This window comes from Lasiodiplodia theobromae (genome assembly GCF_012971845.1).
Source record: "Lasiodiplodia theobromae strain AM2As chromosome Unknown scaffold_11, whole genome shotgun sequence".
Taxonomy (NCBI): domain Eukaryota; kingdom Fungi; phylum Ascomycota; class Dothideomycetes; order Botryosphaeriales; family Botryosphaeriaceae; genus Lasiodiplodia; species Lasiodiplodia theobromae.
Window position 1 is genome coordinate 1,054,341 of NW_023336311.1, and position 16,031 is coordinate 1,070,371.

Below are 16,031 nucleotides of genomic sequence, written 5' to 3' on the forward strand. Positions count from 1 at the left end.
ATGGAAATGATGGCACTTCAAATCGCAGGGCACAGCCTTAAAAAATTATAGTTTAAGTTGTCAATTTATATTACAAAAGCCAATGGTAGGTAAATATCAATCTTGCATCGTAAAGGCTTGCCATTGGCGCAGGCAATCCATCTTCGATTTGCCCTTGATTACCTCCGCCACTGTCGGCCTTGTCGGCATAAGTTGCTTAGACCTCTCTGTAAAATGAAGCCTTGTAAGTCTCGGGGACTCTGTCATTGCGGCGAGGCCTAGAGCGGTCTTCACGACCAACCGCATCGGTCTTCCTGGCCGCGTATCCCGTGGGCCGAGCCGCATGAGTCTCCTGACAGAACTTTTCGGACTTGGCTTCCGAGTCCTGGCCATAACCAGGGAAACCACTTGTGAGAAGATAATCCAGGAATGAAGGATCTTTCCCATCGTTACCGCTACTGCACTCCGATCCGGACTCACCGAGGTGGAGTAGCTCACGAAGCTGCTCGTAATCAAAGTCCAGCGCGCTCTCCATGACCTCAACGGCGCCACCGAGCGCAATGATACTCATTGCGAGCGTGTCACTCTCCTCCTGGCTATCCGCCTTCATAGCCATGTCATAAAGATTCCAAGCCTCATCCTTAAGGGAAGGGAGGACAACCTGTTCACGTAAACTGATGTGAGTGACCAAGTGGGCCAGCTCGTTGGTCGGCTCGTCATCTTCATGGTGCTTCTTGTTGTCATTGCGGCCATCCTTGGTGTGGGGTTTCTTCTTCGGAGTGCCGGCAGTGGGCGCCGTCAGAGGAGCGGAGTGAGTTCCACGACGAAGTCCTCCAGTGCGCCCATTCGTACGATAAATGGCCTCTTCAGTCATGGGCTGCTGATATTGGGGGTAGTAGTAGTAGTAGCCATACGGAGGAGAGTAGTATCCGGCCGTATACGGATAGTACTCTTGGTTGTCCAGGCTACCGAAATCCCGCTGCTGTGAATAGAAAGGCTGCTGGGACTTCGATGCCCTTACATACGGGGGTATTTTCTGGGCCATGTTACCTTGTGAAGTCATATTGATTCGATGTAGCCGAGAGAAAGCTATCTGAGAGTAACTCGTGTTGCTACTTCGATTTCGAAGAGAATACTGCGAAAAGATAGGGATATGTCCCATTTATATCATTTTCTTGCCATTCATATGGGAGGAGACACATGGGGATCGTTGCTTGGGTGTCAAATCTGACCCAGAAAGCGGCCTACTACGGACAAAGGGAGGGTGAAATATGGATTGACAGCAAGAGACACGTGTCCAGTCGATCTACGTGGCCTGCTTTTGTGATGACTAGACCTGCCACATGGATGAAGAGCTATTTTCGCTGTTTGAACTTCTGGCTTCGTAGAAATGGAGCAGATCATGTGGCAAAAATCTACCTGTTGTTTTTGACAGCACCCATGCTGACGCTTCCTTCTTGAACAACTCGTGAATATATTTTGTTCTTTATGGTACTGTAGATTTTGAGAATAAGTACCAAGTCCCCATACGTTGAGTTACTTGACCTTTTAAAGTCTAACTACGATTCAATTCCAACCTCAACCACGTTCCCACAAGAAGCAAGCGTGTATCAGGCATGTGCGGAGTCTTGTATGTAGGAGACTGTACCCATTGCGGCTACAATTGCGGCCTGGTCAATATCTGCAAGGATTTTGGCCGCCACGGGCATTCTTTAGGAATGGTACCCAACACTGGCCCAATGCCATCTTCCATATGCGACCGATGCAATATGGCTAGGCTACAAACAACACTAGCTTTACTGAAGGGAGAATGCGAGTATTCGTTCTCTGGTGACCTTTGCTTGGAGTGCGAGGAGAGATTCCAAACGGCAGCGATTCGAGCGATGGACGATTATTTGGATGCAGTGGAGCAACTCTTGGAGAGATGTGTGCCAGACGGCCTTCAAACAACAGCAATACCTCCGCAGAGAGAAATAACGGCGTTGGTGGCCGTGGGTGAAGCCCGACGACAAAGTAATGTAGGCGAGATGCCGCCTGGTCGTGTTTCAATCACGGCGTCATTAACTGACGCGGGTGAGCTGCGTCTGGCATTCCACACGATGTAGGAGTGCGATCTTCATCTTGGCGTGGTACTATTTTCAGCCATGGGATGAAGGATGGCACTTCACTAAATGGGCGATATTGGGCAGTCGCAGTCTGAGAAAACACAATTGTATTTGGTGATTAGGAGCTTTGGTGAAGCAAATATTTGTTGGCGCACCGAATTACCATATGACGACTCAGATTGGCACCAGTATGTTCCTCGGTGGTCCTGCTTCAAAACAAAGTACGAAAATCTCAAACTGTCTTCAGACCGCCTAGGCTGACGCTGCTAAAAGGCGTGATGTTTCGCGAGCATCGTTACCAAATGATAATCCAAGGAGCGAGATTTGCAGGAATAGAAGCCTAAAACATGTCAGAATACCAAGGCCACACGGATACAGGGCGGCGTCGTACTTTTTCAGGACCGACAAAACTATTGAACCCCCCACCTAGGATTATCGTTGGGGAAGAAACCAGGCGCATCACACGTCTTCCAATCCAGCACTAATTCGCCCTGGAGGATCCTGCTAAGAAGCAGGTATCTGCCCAATATTATGGGGTTATTTGAACAGTAATTTCGGATTTCTGAAACAGTTTGATGGTATTCGACCAGAGCTTCGCTCGTCCTGCCGCAGGATCGACATTTCATGGCGTGCAGAAGCTCACAGTTGTAGTTCATGGAGCGCCATAGACTTGGATCGCAGAAGTGGCAGAGGTTTCGGGTGGCTCTGCATATCAAATTTGGTTCAATGCAAATTGTTTGATTTCGCTTGAAACAGGGGTGCGCATCGAGTCGGTAGATGATGCGCCGGCAGACGGAACACGTGTCTTCGTAGAAGATGCACATTTTCGGTGGAGGTTAAGAAAACTGTGTGGAGTTTGTCGACTGGAGGAAGCAGGATGAGCAGGCGCGGTAATAAAACATCGCTACTTGGTCAGAAGTGGAAAGTGAGCAACCACGGTATTCGATAACTTCAGTGCCGGGTGACGGTTTCGCCTGCACCAGGTCAAATGATTAGATCACATTACCAAAATGAAGTTCCGTTTTGGCTGCTGATAGGTGAATATGCTTCCGGTCTCGAATAACACGCTGCAGAATTTACCACAACAGTCATCACAATCTGAGATGCTCCGCCTCACCGAGCCTACTGTCGCAGCACGCACTCTGCGCCGCTACTGCAGCGAGCACCTCCAGTTCCAAGTCCCCGACCATCAAGAGCAGAAGCAAGAGCCAGCTCAAGGTTTTGTGGCGACGTGCCAGCCGACAACGCTGTCCTCACTTCCTTCCCGCCCGCCTACCATTTCCTCAGTTCCCTCGCGCAATCTGTCGCTCAACAAGCCGCTCCCGCCGCTGCCGCGTAGAGTGGTCCAGCAATTATCGCCCAAGCCTTCGGCAACCCCAACGCTGCGCTGGTCCACGAACCTACCAGTTTCGGAAGCAGCTTTGCGACCTTCATCGGTGGATCTCTACAGGAAGCTGCAGCAGGGACCGGGAGAGCGGAGGAGGAGGAAGGTGCGCGAGAAGATGAATTGGAAGGGGAAGATGAAGCGAGCTGGGAAGAAGGTGATGGCCGCGATGGTGCTGTGCCGCCGCGATGATCAAAAGACTCATGCTGGTTGACGGAGGTGAATTTTCATAATGTGCACATATTGGGGCATAAAATGGCGTTGGTGCTTTCGGTACAATTGGGGATTCCTGCCATATATAAAGAGGGGAGCAATTATGAAGACAATTTCCATTGAGTATTGCAGTTGTCGGGGAATAGGTTGGGCGGAGCGGGCGGACGATCGGGCGGACGACGATCATTCGGTCACGTGATGTCGTCTCGTCAGCGCGGTTTCAAGCTTTGGGTTTGTTTTGATCTCACGGCAGAGCGTCAACATCGTCCACTCGACACCACCTATCACCGCCCGCCCTAGCAACCGCCGCAATCCTCCGCGCCAGCTACCTCGACATGTACATGTAGCCGCGCTCTACGATTCACGCTCTCTTGACGCACTTGCCTGCACTCCAGCAGACGCGTCGCCGTTTCAGCGACTCGCACCCCACCCACTCCCACAATGGCTGCGTCGCGCAACAAGCTCGCCGTCGGCTCCGCGCCATGGATCCTCGCCGAGCGCCAGCAGGCTGCGCAGTTTGTCGAGCAGGAGGCCGACGAGTTCTCCTACTCGGTGCGCAATGAGATGGAATGGCTGAACGAGCACATGGCCGACATCTTCAGCCGCCCCGAGCTGTACGCTCCTAAATCTCCTTTATCCATCCATCCGCCGGCGCGCTGACTACTTGATCAGAAACATAACCGACACCTTCAAAACCCCGGGCAAGCTGCGCGGGAAGACGCCGCGCACAGCTCGCAAGCGCAATCCCCAGGAATCGCGCGCTGTGAGTGCCTGTCCGTCGCCTGCTCTGCTGCCACTGCTAACAGCCTGTCGCAGCCGCTCACGGACATTTTCGCCCCCAATCCCGCAAATGCCCCCAGCCCCGCGCGTGAAACCGACTTCTACAAGCAGATTGAACAGATACAGATCGCAGAGGACCCCGAAGATGCTGACATGTCGGCCCCGCCACAGCCCGCAGAAGACGCTGATCAGACCTCCAACGCCATCCCCCCGGGCGATTCTGGCTATCACGGAATGACCGAAGACGAGATGGAGGTTGATGACGACGAGTCGGTCGCAAGATTGTCTCCCCGGAAAGAAAGCCCGGCGAAGTCGATACAATCCTCGCCCCCCAAGCCGCAGGAGCCTCTCAGGAAGTCTGCATCCGCATCTTTTGTCTCGGCAAAGGAAGACGTCGAACAAATCGAAATCCACGAAGACGAAGATGACGCCGACAATGAAATCACCATCCACGAAGACGACATGGATCTGGTTCCCACGCAGCCCGACGAGCCGCCCATTGCCCAGGAAAATGCGCAACCCAAGTCTCCGCAATTCGGCGTCGGTGACCAAACCGCGTCCGCTCTCAATTCAGCTCTCAATGCCACCGAGGATAAGCAAGACGAGCAAGAGGAAGAGGAAGACGATGGTGCGAAAACACCCTCCGACGATTCGAGTCCAGCAAAGCCGCTTTTGCGCAAGAGCAGCCTTACCTTCTCTTCCCTTCCCGCGCGTGAACCACTTGCCGGGAAGAAGAGTATGGGCAGCAGGATCTCGCGAACCAGCCATGTGGATCAGTACAAGGCTCGTAGCAGTCACTTTGGTAGGTTCACTGGCGGTAAAAGCCTTGGTGGAGGCCAGAACATTACTGCGGCCGGGGACGACAGCGAAAGTGTGGGCGGCTCTGAGAGTGAAAACGAGAACGCGGAAACACACAAAAAGACGTCTACGCAGCGCCTCCACGAGCGCATCAACATGCTGGCCAAGGCCCAAGAACCAAGGACGTCAAAATCAATCCCTGGATCTGCATCTCAGGAACCGAACTATCCCCAGCTTCCCACCGAGAATGACGAACAGAGTGTGGAGCCCGAGGAAGTATCAGAGTCCGAAGAACCTGTAAAACCACCCAAAGCACACAGCCCAGTGCCCAACATCCAGGATGAGGACGACGACGACGACGATTGGATTGCCCCCGTCACTGCTAAACCGCTCCCTTCAGCCCTAACTCTACCGGCTCACTCAAGAAGTGGCTCTGATGACGTTATGGAAGAGGTCAGCGGAAAGACTCCGCTTGGCGGCTTCGACGCAGAGATGGAAGAAGAGTCGCGATCGGAAAGGCGAACTCCCATTAGACACGGCCTTGGCCACCTAAAGTCTGCCTCGGTCCCGAACCTCGAGTCCTCGGCGAAAAGTGCATCGAAGGCGCCCGGATCTTCACGTAAGAAAGCAACCTCTGTGTATGATCCCGAGCAACTGCAGGATGTGGAGTCAAATACGCCGGCCGGATCACCATCCAGGATGGATGATGCTCCGTTGAGTGCCTCGAAAACCAAGTTTTTCTCCGTTTTAAAGTCCGCCAAAAGCATCTTTGCAAGCAGTGCTGGTGTTAGCGCTCAAGCAAAGCTGGAGGCTTTGTCCCCATCGTCACCGAGATTGCGAGAGAATTCTGCCACGGAACAAGTCTCGAGTTCCCCGAGACCTGCTCGCCAAACCATTTTCGATAGGCCTATCAACCCAGCGAGCCCCGCGAGGCGTCCGGCGACTGCGATTGGTACTCCTACCCGGATGACGCGCGCCTCTCTTGAGCGACAACGTAAGGAGAAGGAAGTGGAAGCGCAAAAAGAACATGAGGAGTCTTTGCAGAAGGCCACAGAAGAAGAGCAGAAGGTCGTAGAGAAGGGAAGACAACAAGGGATGGCTGGCAAAGACGTTGCGGCTACGCGTCTTGGTGCTGCCTCTCGTGCTGAGACTGTGTCTTCAAGAGACGATGATTACACCTCGACCGACGATGCGTCTAAGCCTGCCCGTTCTAAGCCAGGGCGCGGTCCACCTAAGATGAGGGAGCCGAAGAGCCGACTAATCAAGCCCACCGCAAGCAAGGAGAACCTTTCCAGGCCGAGACACATCAAAGTTGGCCTTGGGTCCCAGAGACCGCATCCGACGAATGCAGATTTGTCTAAATCTCTCCACGGCACTCTCCCTGGCGTCGCAAAGACCCCAGCTGCGAAGAACCCCGTCGATTCTGCCAACAGTTCCTTCGCTAAGAGCACTGGTCCAGTTGCCAAGCCGACGTCTTTGGCTCTGGCAGCGAAAAACAAGGAAAGAGAGGAACGTGAAGCTCAGCGCAAGGCTGAGAAGAAACGAGCAATAGAGCAGCAGCGGGCGGAGAAAGCCGCAAGGGCTGAGGAAGAACGCCGGAAGGCCGACGAAGAGCGCAGAGCCGAGGCGCAGCGAAAAGCCGCAGAGCAACAGCGAGCACAGGAAGCCAAGCGGGCAGCTAGCAGGCAGGCTTTGGCTGCTGAGGCCAAAAAGCAGGAACAGCTACGGGCCCAGGCAGTCAGCAAGCAGACGAAGGATTTGGTGAGTTGTTGTCAATTTTTCTTGTTTTGTTCTAATGTCTAACTTCTACTAGGCCCAAGCTCTTTCGAAGGAAAAGGCAGCAACTGTTCACGGTCATCCTCGCGGTGACCTTGGTGGCGCTCGACCTATCTCTCGAGTCAACACGGTCCTGAACATTCCTCCTGTCAATCCGGCCAAGCCTCCAAAGCGCTTCCATGCCGATGAAGAGACTGCGCCACGCCCACCGGCGCAGCGCAATGCGCCCTCTTTCCAGCAATTGAACGCCAAGCGTCGGAAGACTCTCTCAGATGACGAGGACGAAGAGCCTGCCGACGCCCGACGTTCTATGATGGCCCCGCCGATCAGACAATCCAATGTGCGCAAGTTGTACCCAGAGCGCGAACGTCTCATGTCGGTCATCGATAAGGCCAAGGAACCGAACAAGTTCTCCCATGGATACAAGCCGGCACCTGCTGGCCCTTCGTCCCACGGGCAATCAATGTTCAAGCAAACCGTCAAAGCGCAGCACCAACTGCAACACAGCAAGCTTGGAAACCACCCCAATGACATGGCCACAATTTCGAAAGCGAAGATCCCCTTTGCCGACGCGTCAGGTCCCTCAGCCGCTGCTGGTCCTTCCTCCAGCGTGTTCAAGACACCTGCACGGACCACCACCGTTCCTCTTGCTTCGCCGCATTTCCCTACGCCCGAGCTACCGGAAATTGCCACGGATTCGGAGGACGAAGACTCGGATTCGGAGGCGGCCAACTTCCAGGCCCCGTCGTGGGTCAACTCACCTGCCCTGCGCGAGCTGCTCACACAGCAACAGCTGGTTGATCCATTGGAGGTGTTTGGGCCGATTCCGCCTCTGCAGATGGAGGAAATTTTCAAAAATAAGGACAGGCACAAGAGATTCAGAGAGAGAACGAGCAGCGCTTACTGGGTTAAAGATAAGCTGACCGAGGAAGAGAGAAAGAAGGATATGGAAGGAAGGGAGAGGCTGATGAGAGATGGTGGCTGGACGTATGACAACAAGGGGTCGTAGGCCACCACAGTGTGAATTAGGATAGGCTATTGGGGTGATACCCATGGTTGGAGATGGGGATGGTAGGCGTTCATGGACATTTGCGACTGGGGTGGTGTACAGAACACGGGGGTTTTCGGTGGTTCCGGGTTTGTGAAATGCGCCCCCGACTGGGCTGCGAGGTTCTTCTTGATTTCAATTCTCGTGTAGGAGTATAGCTATGGCGAAGCAGCATAACAGCATCATTGGGTTTGTCAGGAAGTTCTCCACCAGCCGTCGAGCTGGTTGCACTTGGCGTTAAAGGGCATTACAGCATAGACAATTGCATAATGTTGAAGCTTGTGTATTTTGGACCATCTCATCGAGCATGCATGCGAGGTCTAAATCGTCTTGTGACCTGTCTTCGCGCTAACTTTCTACACAAAACGAATGCAGCTTTTGCGTGCCAGTGACAAGACCAAAAGAAGAAATCCGGACGCTTGTTGGAAGGAAGATAAAATTTTGCATTTCTTGAAAACGCAGCCGATTAGCATGAGAGAGATAAGCGCAGCTTTCTTCTTCCTTCCTTCCTTTTTTTTTACTAAATCATCTTCACACTCTTCCTGGCTTTGGTGCTGATTGCTTCTCTAGTTCGCGTGACGTCAAGATTGCACGCTGAACTTGATGATGGAATGTAGAGCTACATGGCAGTCGATAGGATTGTGGGTTTCCGTCAAGGATACCAAACCACTCCAAATGTATCTGAGATCACTGTACCTTCGATATCTGCAAATAGTACCTGGCAGTATGCCGGGAGCAGTCACAAATGCAAGAGGCTGGCCAACACAAAGCTAAGAAAAAAGCAAAGCTGTATTCGCGAACAGGAGCAGAGAAACGAAGTAAAAAAACACCGTATCATTGCAATGCTTCGTATTCTATGGATACGACGGGGATGTGATTGGAAACAGGTCGAACCGTGGTACAGAGCCTTTCTGGGTAATTGGCATTTTGCAAATGACGGCACTGCAGGGGGAAGAAAGACTGGTACGGTACTTGTGCTGTGCTTGCTGCGAGCTCATCTGCCAGACCCGCGATAGCCGGAGGAATTCGCATGTTGGAGCGTTATCTTGTGAGCTCAGCAGCGGAGTTGTGAGGTGATCGTGAGCAATTTACTTCCGCATGTGAAGATGTAAGGCGGCCAGCGCGGAGAAGGCGTGGTGGTGCACCGCAAACGCTTCTCAAAGGCTGACTCTCTCGCCTTCAACGTTCGGCATTGGCATGTGAATGGATTGCGCGGACGAATGCGGCGTTTCTATACGAGGCTGAACACATGCTTATCAAGTGGAGCCGGAGAAAGCACCGTAACTTCTCCGACTCATCACATGTATTGGCACGAGATCACGTAGGGCGTGATCATAATAGCTGTGCTTCAGCCTGGAGGCTTTGATGTGGGCCGCAATCGGCGCTTGTGATAGCAGGAACCCTGCGCGGGAGTGCGAATCAAGGTGCAACTTCTTACTGAGTAAAGTTTATCTTGCTCATGGCCATGTGAAGAGCAGATTTACCTCGAGTCTGATAGCATAAACCGTGGATATCCGAACGATGAATGTAGACGATTCGATCGTAAGGCCGGCAGGGAAGCCCCTGGTTTGCAGTTGCTCCAGCGCAGACTGGGCTGCCAGAACGTCGGATCTCAAGTTGACCGAGATCCGGGTGCGTGGTGACGATTGAGTACAGAGGCGGGGCTGCGCGTCCGACAGGGCTTGCGGCGCTTATGTATGCAAGAGCAGTTAGTCAAGAAAAACAAAAGGTGGTGACACGGCAGGTGTCTGAGACTGGACTAATTGCAAGGAAATTCTCCGCACATGTCGGAGCGTTGGCTGTGCCTGACGGGCCGGAGGATTCCATTTCGAGGCGCGAGAGAGCGGTGGTGGTAGTCTGACCGGACGAAAGTGCCAGATGCAGAACGTGTTGCTGCGCGGGCCAGGGGTGGCTGCAGGTCTCGTTTGTCGCTGTTCGAAGTTGTGTTGCGACGTGACGCCATGACTGTGTTGTTGGGGGCTGCGGGAGAGTGACGTCGGGCGGGCACGACGCAGAAACGGTGTTATCATTTGGTGAAGCGCCATGGACCCTGCATGCTATCTGCAACGTCCGGAAGCAAAAGTCAGGCGGCCTGGTGCTCGAGCGAGGGGCAGCCTCAACAAACGATTGCGCCAGCCAAGTCGCCTCGCGCCGCTGTCACATGCCAACTCGCAAACCACAATTGTTTGCTCCGTAGATAAGCTTCCTGTGCGCCAGGCGGGAGGTGTTCTCTTCCTGTGACCATCAATCCTTCTCATGTTGGGACTAGGCAATGGCGCAGCCCACAGTGTTTCAGCGATCAGACGAGGACGTGCCGTCGACCGTCTACGCCATCCTGCCCGCCGTGATCCAGAGCCGCATCCCGCGCCTCAAGAGCCTCCGCCGCACCGTCAGCGGCTTCCGGTACAGCCACGCGCAATGCCAAAACGTCCATGTGGCGGCAGGCGAGCAAATGCCCCCACCGAGCTACACCTCGAGGCCGCCCTCCAGCGCCACCATGCGCCGCGGGTCAGGCGTCTCCGACATGTCGGAGGAGAAGCTGGTAGATGAAAGACGGTCCTCCTCGTCCAGTCTTCCCGGCTACCACCCACTCGACATGCCAGCTACCGTGAACTGGAAATATGCCAGCGAGGGTCAGCATTCTCCCGCAATGTGGAGCACTGCCCGCCTACTGACAGCAGACAGGCCTGAGCCAACTCAGCGCAGCGCTCCAGTACTCGAGCGATAGCGACCCATCCATTGCGCGCACCCTCTACATGCAGGCCTTGACGCTCCTTCTGAAGGGACTGCCGTGCGATCTGGGCGCGACCGAGAAGATGTCGATAGAGTCGTCGCTGCCGCCGCACATGGTCAAGGTCATCCACGTCGACGTCTCCAACGGACAGCTCGTGTACCAGGGAAGCCGGCACGTGTCAGAGCCGCATAGGCCGCCGCCGGAGCCGTCGTGGTTGCATCGCCTGCTCGCTTCCAGCATCATTCAGTTCTTCCTCCTTTTACACCTGCTTTTGCCGTACGTCAAGCTGTTCATCGGCCACGCGTACCAGTACGAGCGCCAGCACCGGATATCCGAGAGATTGGTCTCGTCGTCGATCAACACGGTCGACGAGCTGGGCAGGAGGAGCATCCGCTTCACCAATGCCATCTTCCAGATGAACGATGGCAAGGTGGGGCAGGCCATCAACGACCTAACGCTGTGGTGGCTGCGCGGCGTGACGGGCGGGATCCATGAGGGCGTGAGTGAAGGATTCTTGCTGCTGGGGGCGAATGACAAGTTGTAGTTGGTGTTGAGACTCCATCGCTCGGCCTTATCTTGGGCGGTGAGGCCGCCTGAATCATGTCGAGCATTGGCTAGAGCGCGTTTATGATTCACGAATGCTAGAATTGCACTAATGCCCGTCCGTGAGCACAGTCTGTATCGCTGTTGAATGAGACTAGAGGGGACCAATTAAAGGAGCCATGGTCCACAAGCATTCCGGGAAATGTTCGCTCCAGGGCTCGCGCGCGGGTGGCGGCCACAGAATTCGTGGCTTGGAGTAGACTAGCGGCGGCGCGACGCTCGCTGCTGTTCTGAAAAAAGTCTCGCCCTACGCGACCCTCAACTCCAGCAATCTTCCCTCCAGCACTCCGGGGGGATTTTTTTTTCGCTCACCCTTGTATCCTCTTGCCTCGCATTCCCCCTTGACAACTGTCTGCGCTCCCTGTTCTGCTCCACCATGCTCGCACCTCTGCGGCGATGCCCGGCATCTCTGCCGCGAGCCCTCAGCGCCACCACCCGGTTTGCTCTGCGCAGCACCTCAATCGCCTCGCCCCGCGCTGGCCTTCCCTCGAGAATCGCGCCTCTTCTGTCGGTTCGCGCATTTCAGTCGACCGTCCGCCAGGCGGGTGCTCAGGCCGCCGCCGCCACTACCGCGACCGCCGACATCTCTGCCTCACCGATCACAAAGTTCGAGGAACTGCAGGAGAGAGGCATCGTCCACAAAAATGTCATCAAGGCCATTGTGGATGATATGGGCATCCACACCATGACCGACGTGCAGTCCGCCACTATCAATCAAGCCCTGCAGGGCACCGATCTGTAAGCGCAATGGAACCCAAATCAAAACGTACGTGCTGACCGTAGTAGCATCGCACAAGCCAAGACAGGAACTGGAAAGACGCTCGGCTTCCTCCTTCCCATGCTTCAAAACATTCTTTCCAAGGACCCGAAGCTCGCCGAGCCAGACCGGACTAGTTCGTTTGAAACTTCGTTTGGTAGAGGAAATTCGTTTGGTAGAGGGCGGTTCCAACGCCAGACGTCGCGTCGACCTCACCTTGTCCCGGACATTCGTGCCATCATAATCTCCCCGACCAGAGAGTTGGCCGAGCAGATCGCGGTCGAAGCCCGCAAGTTGACCCGCCACACGTCTGTAAAGGTACAGACGGCCGTCGGTGGAACAGGCAAGCGTGAAGGTCTGCGAAGGATCATGACGGAAGGGTGCCATGTTCTTGTTGCAACTCCCGGACGGCTCAACGACATCCTTAGCGATGAGTTCAACCCGATTCCCGTGCAGAACCTGGATTATTTCATCTACGACGAGGCGGACCGCCTAATGGAGACTGGCTTTATGGAGGAGATCAAGGAAATCCAGAAAAGCCTTCCGCCCACGTCGCTAAGAGACCGTCAGACACTTATGTTCTCGGCCACCGTCCCCAAAGAAGTCGTCAAGCTTGTTCGTCAAACCTTGAAGCCGGGTTTCCACTTCGTCAAGACAGTTCGCGATGACGAGGAGCCAACACATCAGCGCATCCCCCAAAAGGTCGTCTTCACCAATGGCTTTGAGACTCAGCTACCAGCGCTTTTGGAGCTCTGCCAACGAGAAGCAATCCTTTCGCAGAAGGGCGAAAAGCGCCCATTCAAGGCTATAGTCTATTTCAACTCGCTGAAGGAAACCCAGATCTCGTACAGTGCTTTCAACCGGATTCGTCGCGCGCAAAGGTCTAAGCATGCCCTGTGGGACGGCGACCTTCTCTTCATTCACTCAGATCTCCAGCAATCAGCAAGACAGAGACAGGCCGACTCGTTTAGAGCCGCGGAGAGGGCAATTTTGTTCTCCACTGATGTCACTGCTCGCGGCATGGATTTTCCTAACGTTACGCACGTGATACAAATGGGCCTTCCTCGGGACCCTCCTGATTACGTCCATCGGATCGGTCGTACCGGTCGTGCCGGCAAGGAGGGCGAGGGCTGGGTCATCATGCCCGAGATGAACGCTTACCAAATCCGACAAAAGCTTCCCGATCTTCCGATCAAGCCCGACAATTCACTTGCAACTGCCACAGCCGACCTAGAAGCTTTGGATGAGGTGCCCGAGCATGCAAGCAACATCATCCAAGCCCTGCAGGATAGCTTCTCGAAGGTTGACGAAATGGAGCTCGAGGAGGCATTCCCGCGCATACTTTCGGCCGCTTCGAACACAAAGGATAAGCATGCTCTCGTCGAAAGCTTGAAATCCATGGCAAAGAATCTATGGGGTCTTCAGCAAGAACCCTATATCCCCCCGAATGTTCTCAGGGGAATAGGACTTGACCGTCCCAACCGTTCCAGGAACCAGGGCTCAAGGGGCCGCGGGTTTGACCGGAATTCACGCGATGGGCGTGGCGGCTTTGACCGGAATTCACGCGGTGGACGTGGCGGCTTCGACATGAGGCCGAGAGATAATGCACCATTTGGTGGACGTGGCGGTTTTGACAGGAAGCCGAGAGACGATGCACCATTTGGTGGACGTGGCGGTTTTGACAGGAAGCCGAGAGGCGATGCACCGTTTGGTCAGCGTCAGGACAGCAGAGACCACCGCGGAGGGAAACCCCCGCAAAGTCGCTGGGAGACTCGTGGCCGGGTGAACAGAGCGTTCTGAAGGCAACCGTCTTCTTGAGTTCTCGGCTTCTCTTTGACAGCACGAAGAACACATTGCATGGATTTGGAGTTTCGGGTTCTTCGTGTTTGACACTGTACTTCTGGTACGTCTTGCAGATCCGGGGATGTACGAATAGAAACTGGACTAAGGGAGGAATAAAAGCTGGCGTTCACGGATCATGCACCAAGATACCAGTTGGCATCAAGGGCGAAGAGCAAGCCATCGTTTTACGGATTCTGGACATCTCCAATCAATCAGTACCACCATGTTTTTACTTGTTTTGGGTGTTTGTCGCCCCGTATGTAGAAGTATGCATCCCTTCTTGTAATGTCGTTGTACAATGTTGCACGTCCGCTCCATTTGAGGCCAGCTCCCATCGCACAAGATCTGATGATATTCTCCGAGAATCCGACAATGGAATGGTAGTAATTCCCAAAAGGGCAGAACATACAGCAGATTTGTTTCACATGGTACGGCGACTCGTGTTTGATACCGATCACCATTTATCTCTACACGCGGTCAATCGCCTGTTTGATGGAGAGAGGATGGCTGCTGCCTTGAAATCGGCTGGTGCTATGGATCAGCACGGTGGCGGATGTGGATGTGGTTTGGGGTTCCAGATTTCAACTCAAGGCCACACGTGACATGGCCCAAGCGTCACTTTAGCGCGGGTTGGTGACGCCGGGGGATGCTGCCCTCTCTGCTCTGTGAGGGTAGCACAACTTGAACCGTTTCCTGCATCTCGTTCTCGCCCGCGCCGCCGCAGTCAAGCCCCTTGAACGCCAGCTTCCCTCTCGATCGACGCCTCGCAATCTATCCAACGCTCCGAGTGTCAACCACCTACGCAATCATGTCGACCGCCGCGCGCAGACGTCTCATGCGCGACTTCAAGGTACGTACACGCGGATCTTGCCAACGACGCCCCGAAAGCTCATAAGGCGGACCTCTCGCGCTCGGTGCTCGACGCCGGAAAAGTACTGCTTGTGGCAGCGATGCTGACCTTCACGGCGTGCAGCGGATGCAGACCGATCCTCCCGCCGGCGTGTCCGCCTCTCCCATCGCCGACAATGTCATGACTTGGTATGCTTGCTCTCACCCGTCCCTCTGCCCACCGGGGGCAATTTTGCGCCCGCAAGCAAGACCCCAACCTGCAATCCCGATTGCCGTGAGAAATGAAAGCTCACGCGAGCGCTGTGCAGGAACGCCGTGATTATTGGCCCCGCCGACACGCCTTTCGAAGACGGCACGTTCCGCCTGGTGATGCACTTCGAGGAGGCGTACCCCAACAAGCCGCCGGGCGTCAAGTTCATCTCGGAGATGTTCCACCCCAACGTCTACGGCACGGGCGAGCTTTGCTTGGACATTCTGCAGAACAGGTGGAGCCCGACGTACGACGTGGCGGCGATCCTGACGAGCATCCAGAGGTATGTGCAAAGGCTTCTACTGGAGAACAGAACGATGCTGACAGAGGGCACATCAGTCTGCTCAACGACCCGAACACCAGCTCGCCCGCCAATGTCGAGGCAAGCAACCTGTACAAGGACAACAAGCGCGAGTACATCAAGCGCGTGAGGGAGACGGTGGAGAAGAGCTGGGAGGACTAGGCTTGGGCGACATGGGATTTATACGGCAATTACAGGGTCTTTTTTCTCAATTTCAGGGTCTTCAGCGGACACGGGGAGGGGGGGGAGTTATCGATAGTTTCCAGCATGGTTTGCGGGATGGCGTATGGAGCGACGTCCCGGTCTACAATTTTAGGTCTCTTTTCCAAGACTGTTGTCAGGCGGAGGTTGAATGTGACAGGGCGTGCGGCGGCCTGACGTCTCGCGGCGTGGCGTGGAATCGAACGAAGAGGCCGAGGTAACGGCGGGCACCTACGCGACTCGTCGGCCGGGAGAGGAGCGGCCCGTGAGGCGTGTAGAGCCGGACGCAGGCTGCGAGATGCGCGCTGCGAGATGCGAGACGCAAGATGCGCGGCTGAAGGCCTTGTGCTTCGTGCGACGCAGCACGCACGCGCTCGCGGAGGCGGGTGCGGCTTTGCTGTAGGAGCGGGT

General features: G+C 54.9%; 6 protein-coding genes across 6 annotated transcripts; 5 read left to right on the top strand and 1 right to left on the bottom strand.

Annotated features, from left to right (window-relative positions):
• Positions 1-196: 196 nt before the first annotated feature.
• On the bottom strand, positions 197-1,042 carry LTHEOB_4456 (uncharacterized protein; the record flags this gene model as incomplete). Its single annotated transcript, XM_035513492.1, has 1 exon — positions 197-1,042. The coding sequence occupies one exon, from the start codon at positions 1,040-1,042 to the stop codon at positions 197-199; it is 846 nt and encodes a 281-aa protein (XP_035375160.1).
• Positions 1,043-3,187: 2,145 nt separating this feature from the next.
• LTHEOB_4457 (uncharacterized protein) lies at positions 3,188-3,682 on the top strand (the record flags this gene model as incomplete). The annotated part of the gene is made up of 1 exon (XM_035513493.1): positions 3,188-3,682. The coding sequence occupies one exon, from the start codon at positions 3,188-3,190 to the stop codon at positions 3,680-3,682; it is 495 nt and encodes a 164-aa protein (XP_035375161.1).
• Positions 3,683-4,122: 440 nt separating this feature from the next.
• LTHEOB_4458 (Inner centromere protein) lies at positions 4,123-8,044 on the top strand (the record flags this gene model as incomplete). Its single annotated transcript, XM_035513494.1, has 4 exons — positions 4,123-4,295; positions 4,354-4,444; positions 4,498-7,020; positions 7,073-8,044. 4 exons carry the CDS (start codon positions 4,123-4,125, stop codon positions 8,042-8,044), a joined length of 3,759 nt encoding a protein of 1,252 aa, XP_035375162.1.
• Positions 8,045-10,355: 2,311 nt separating this feature from the next.
• LTHEOB_4459 (Ubiquitin-conjugating enzyme) lies at positions 10,356-11,361 on the top strand (the record flags this gene model as incomplete). The annotated part of the gene is made up of 2 exons (XM_035513495.1): positions 10,356-10,716; positions 10,769-11,361. The coding sequence occupies 2 exons, from the start codon at positions 10,356-10,358 to the stop codon at positions 11,359-11,361; spliced, it is 954 nt and encodes a 317-aa protein (XP_035375163.1).
• Positions 11,362-11,796: 435 nt separating this feature from the next.
• Positions 11,797-13,768, top strand: LTHEOB_4460 (Dead box RNA helicase; the record flags this gene model as incomplete). The annotated part of the gene is made up of 3 exons (XM_035513497.1): positions 11,797-12,158; positions 12,207-13,594; positions 13,668-13,768. The coding sequence occupies 3 exons, from the start codon at positions 11,797-11,799 to the stop codon at positions 13,766-13,768; spliced, it is 1,851 nt and encodes a 616-aa protein (XP_035375164.1).
• A 1,059-nt stretch (positions 13,769-14,827) lies between these two features.
• Positions 14,828-15,581, top strand: LTHEOB_4461 (Ubiquitin conjugating enzyme; the record flags this gene model as incomplete). The annotated part of the gene is made up of 4 exons (XM_035513498.1): positions 14,828-14,869; positions 14,993-15,057; positions 15,177-15,401; positions 15,458-15,581. The coding sequence occupies 4 exons, from the start codon at positions 14,828-14,830 to the stop codon at positions 15,579-15,581; spliced, it is 456 nt and encodes a 151-aa protein (XP_035375165.1).
• Positions 15,582-16,031: the final 450 nt, after the last annotated feature.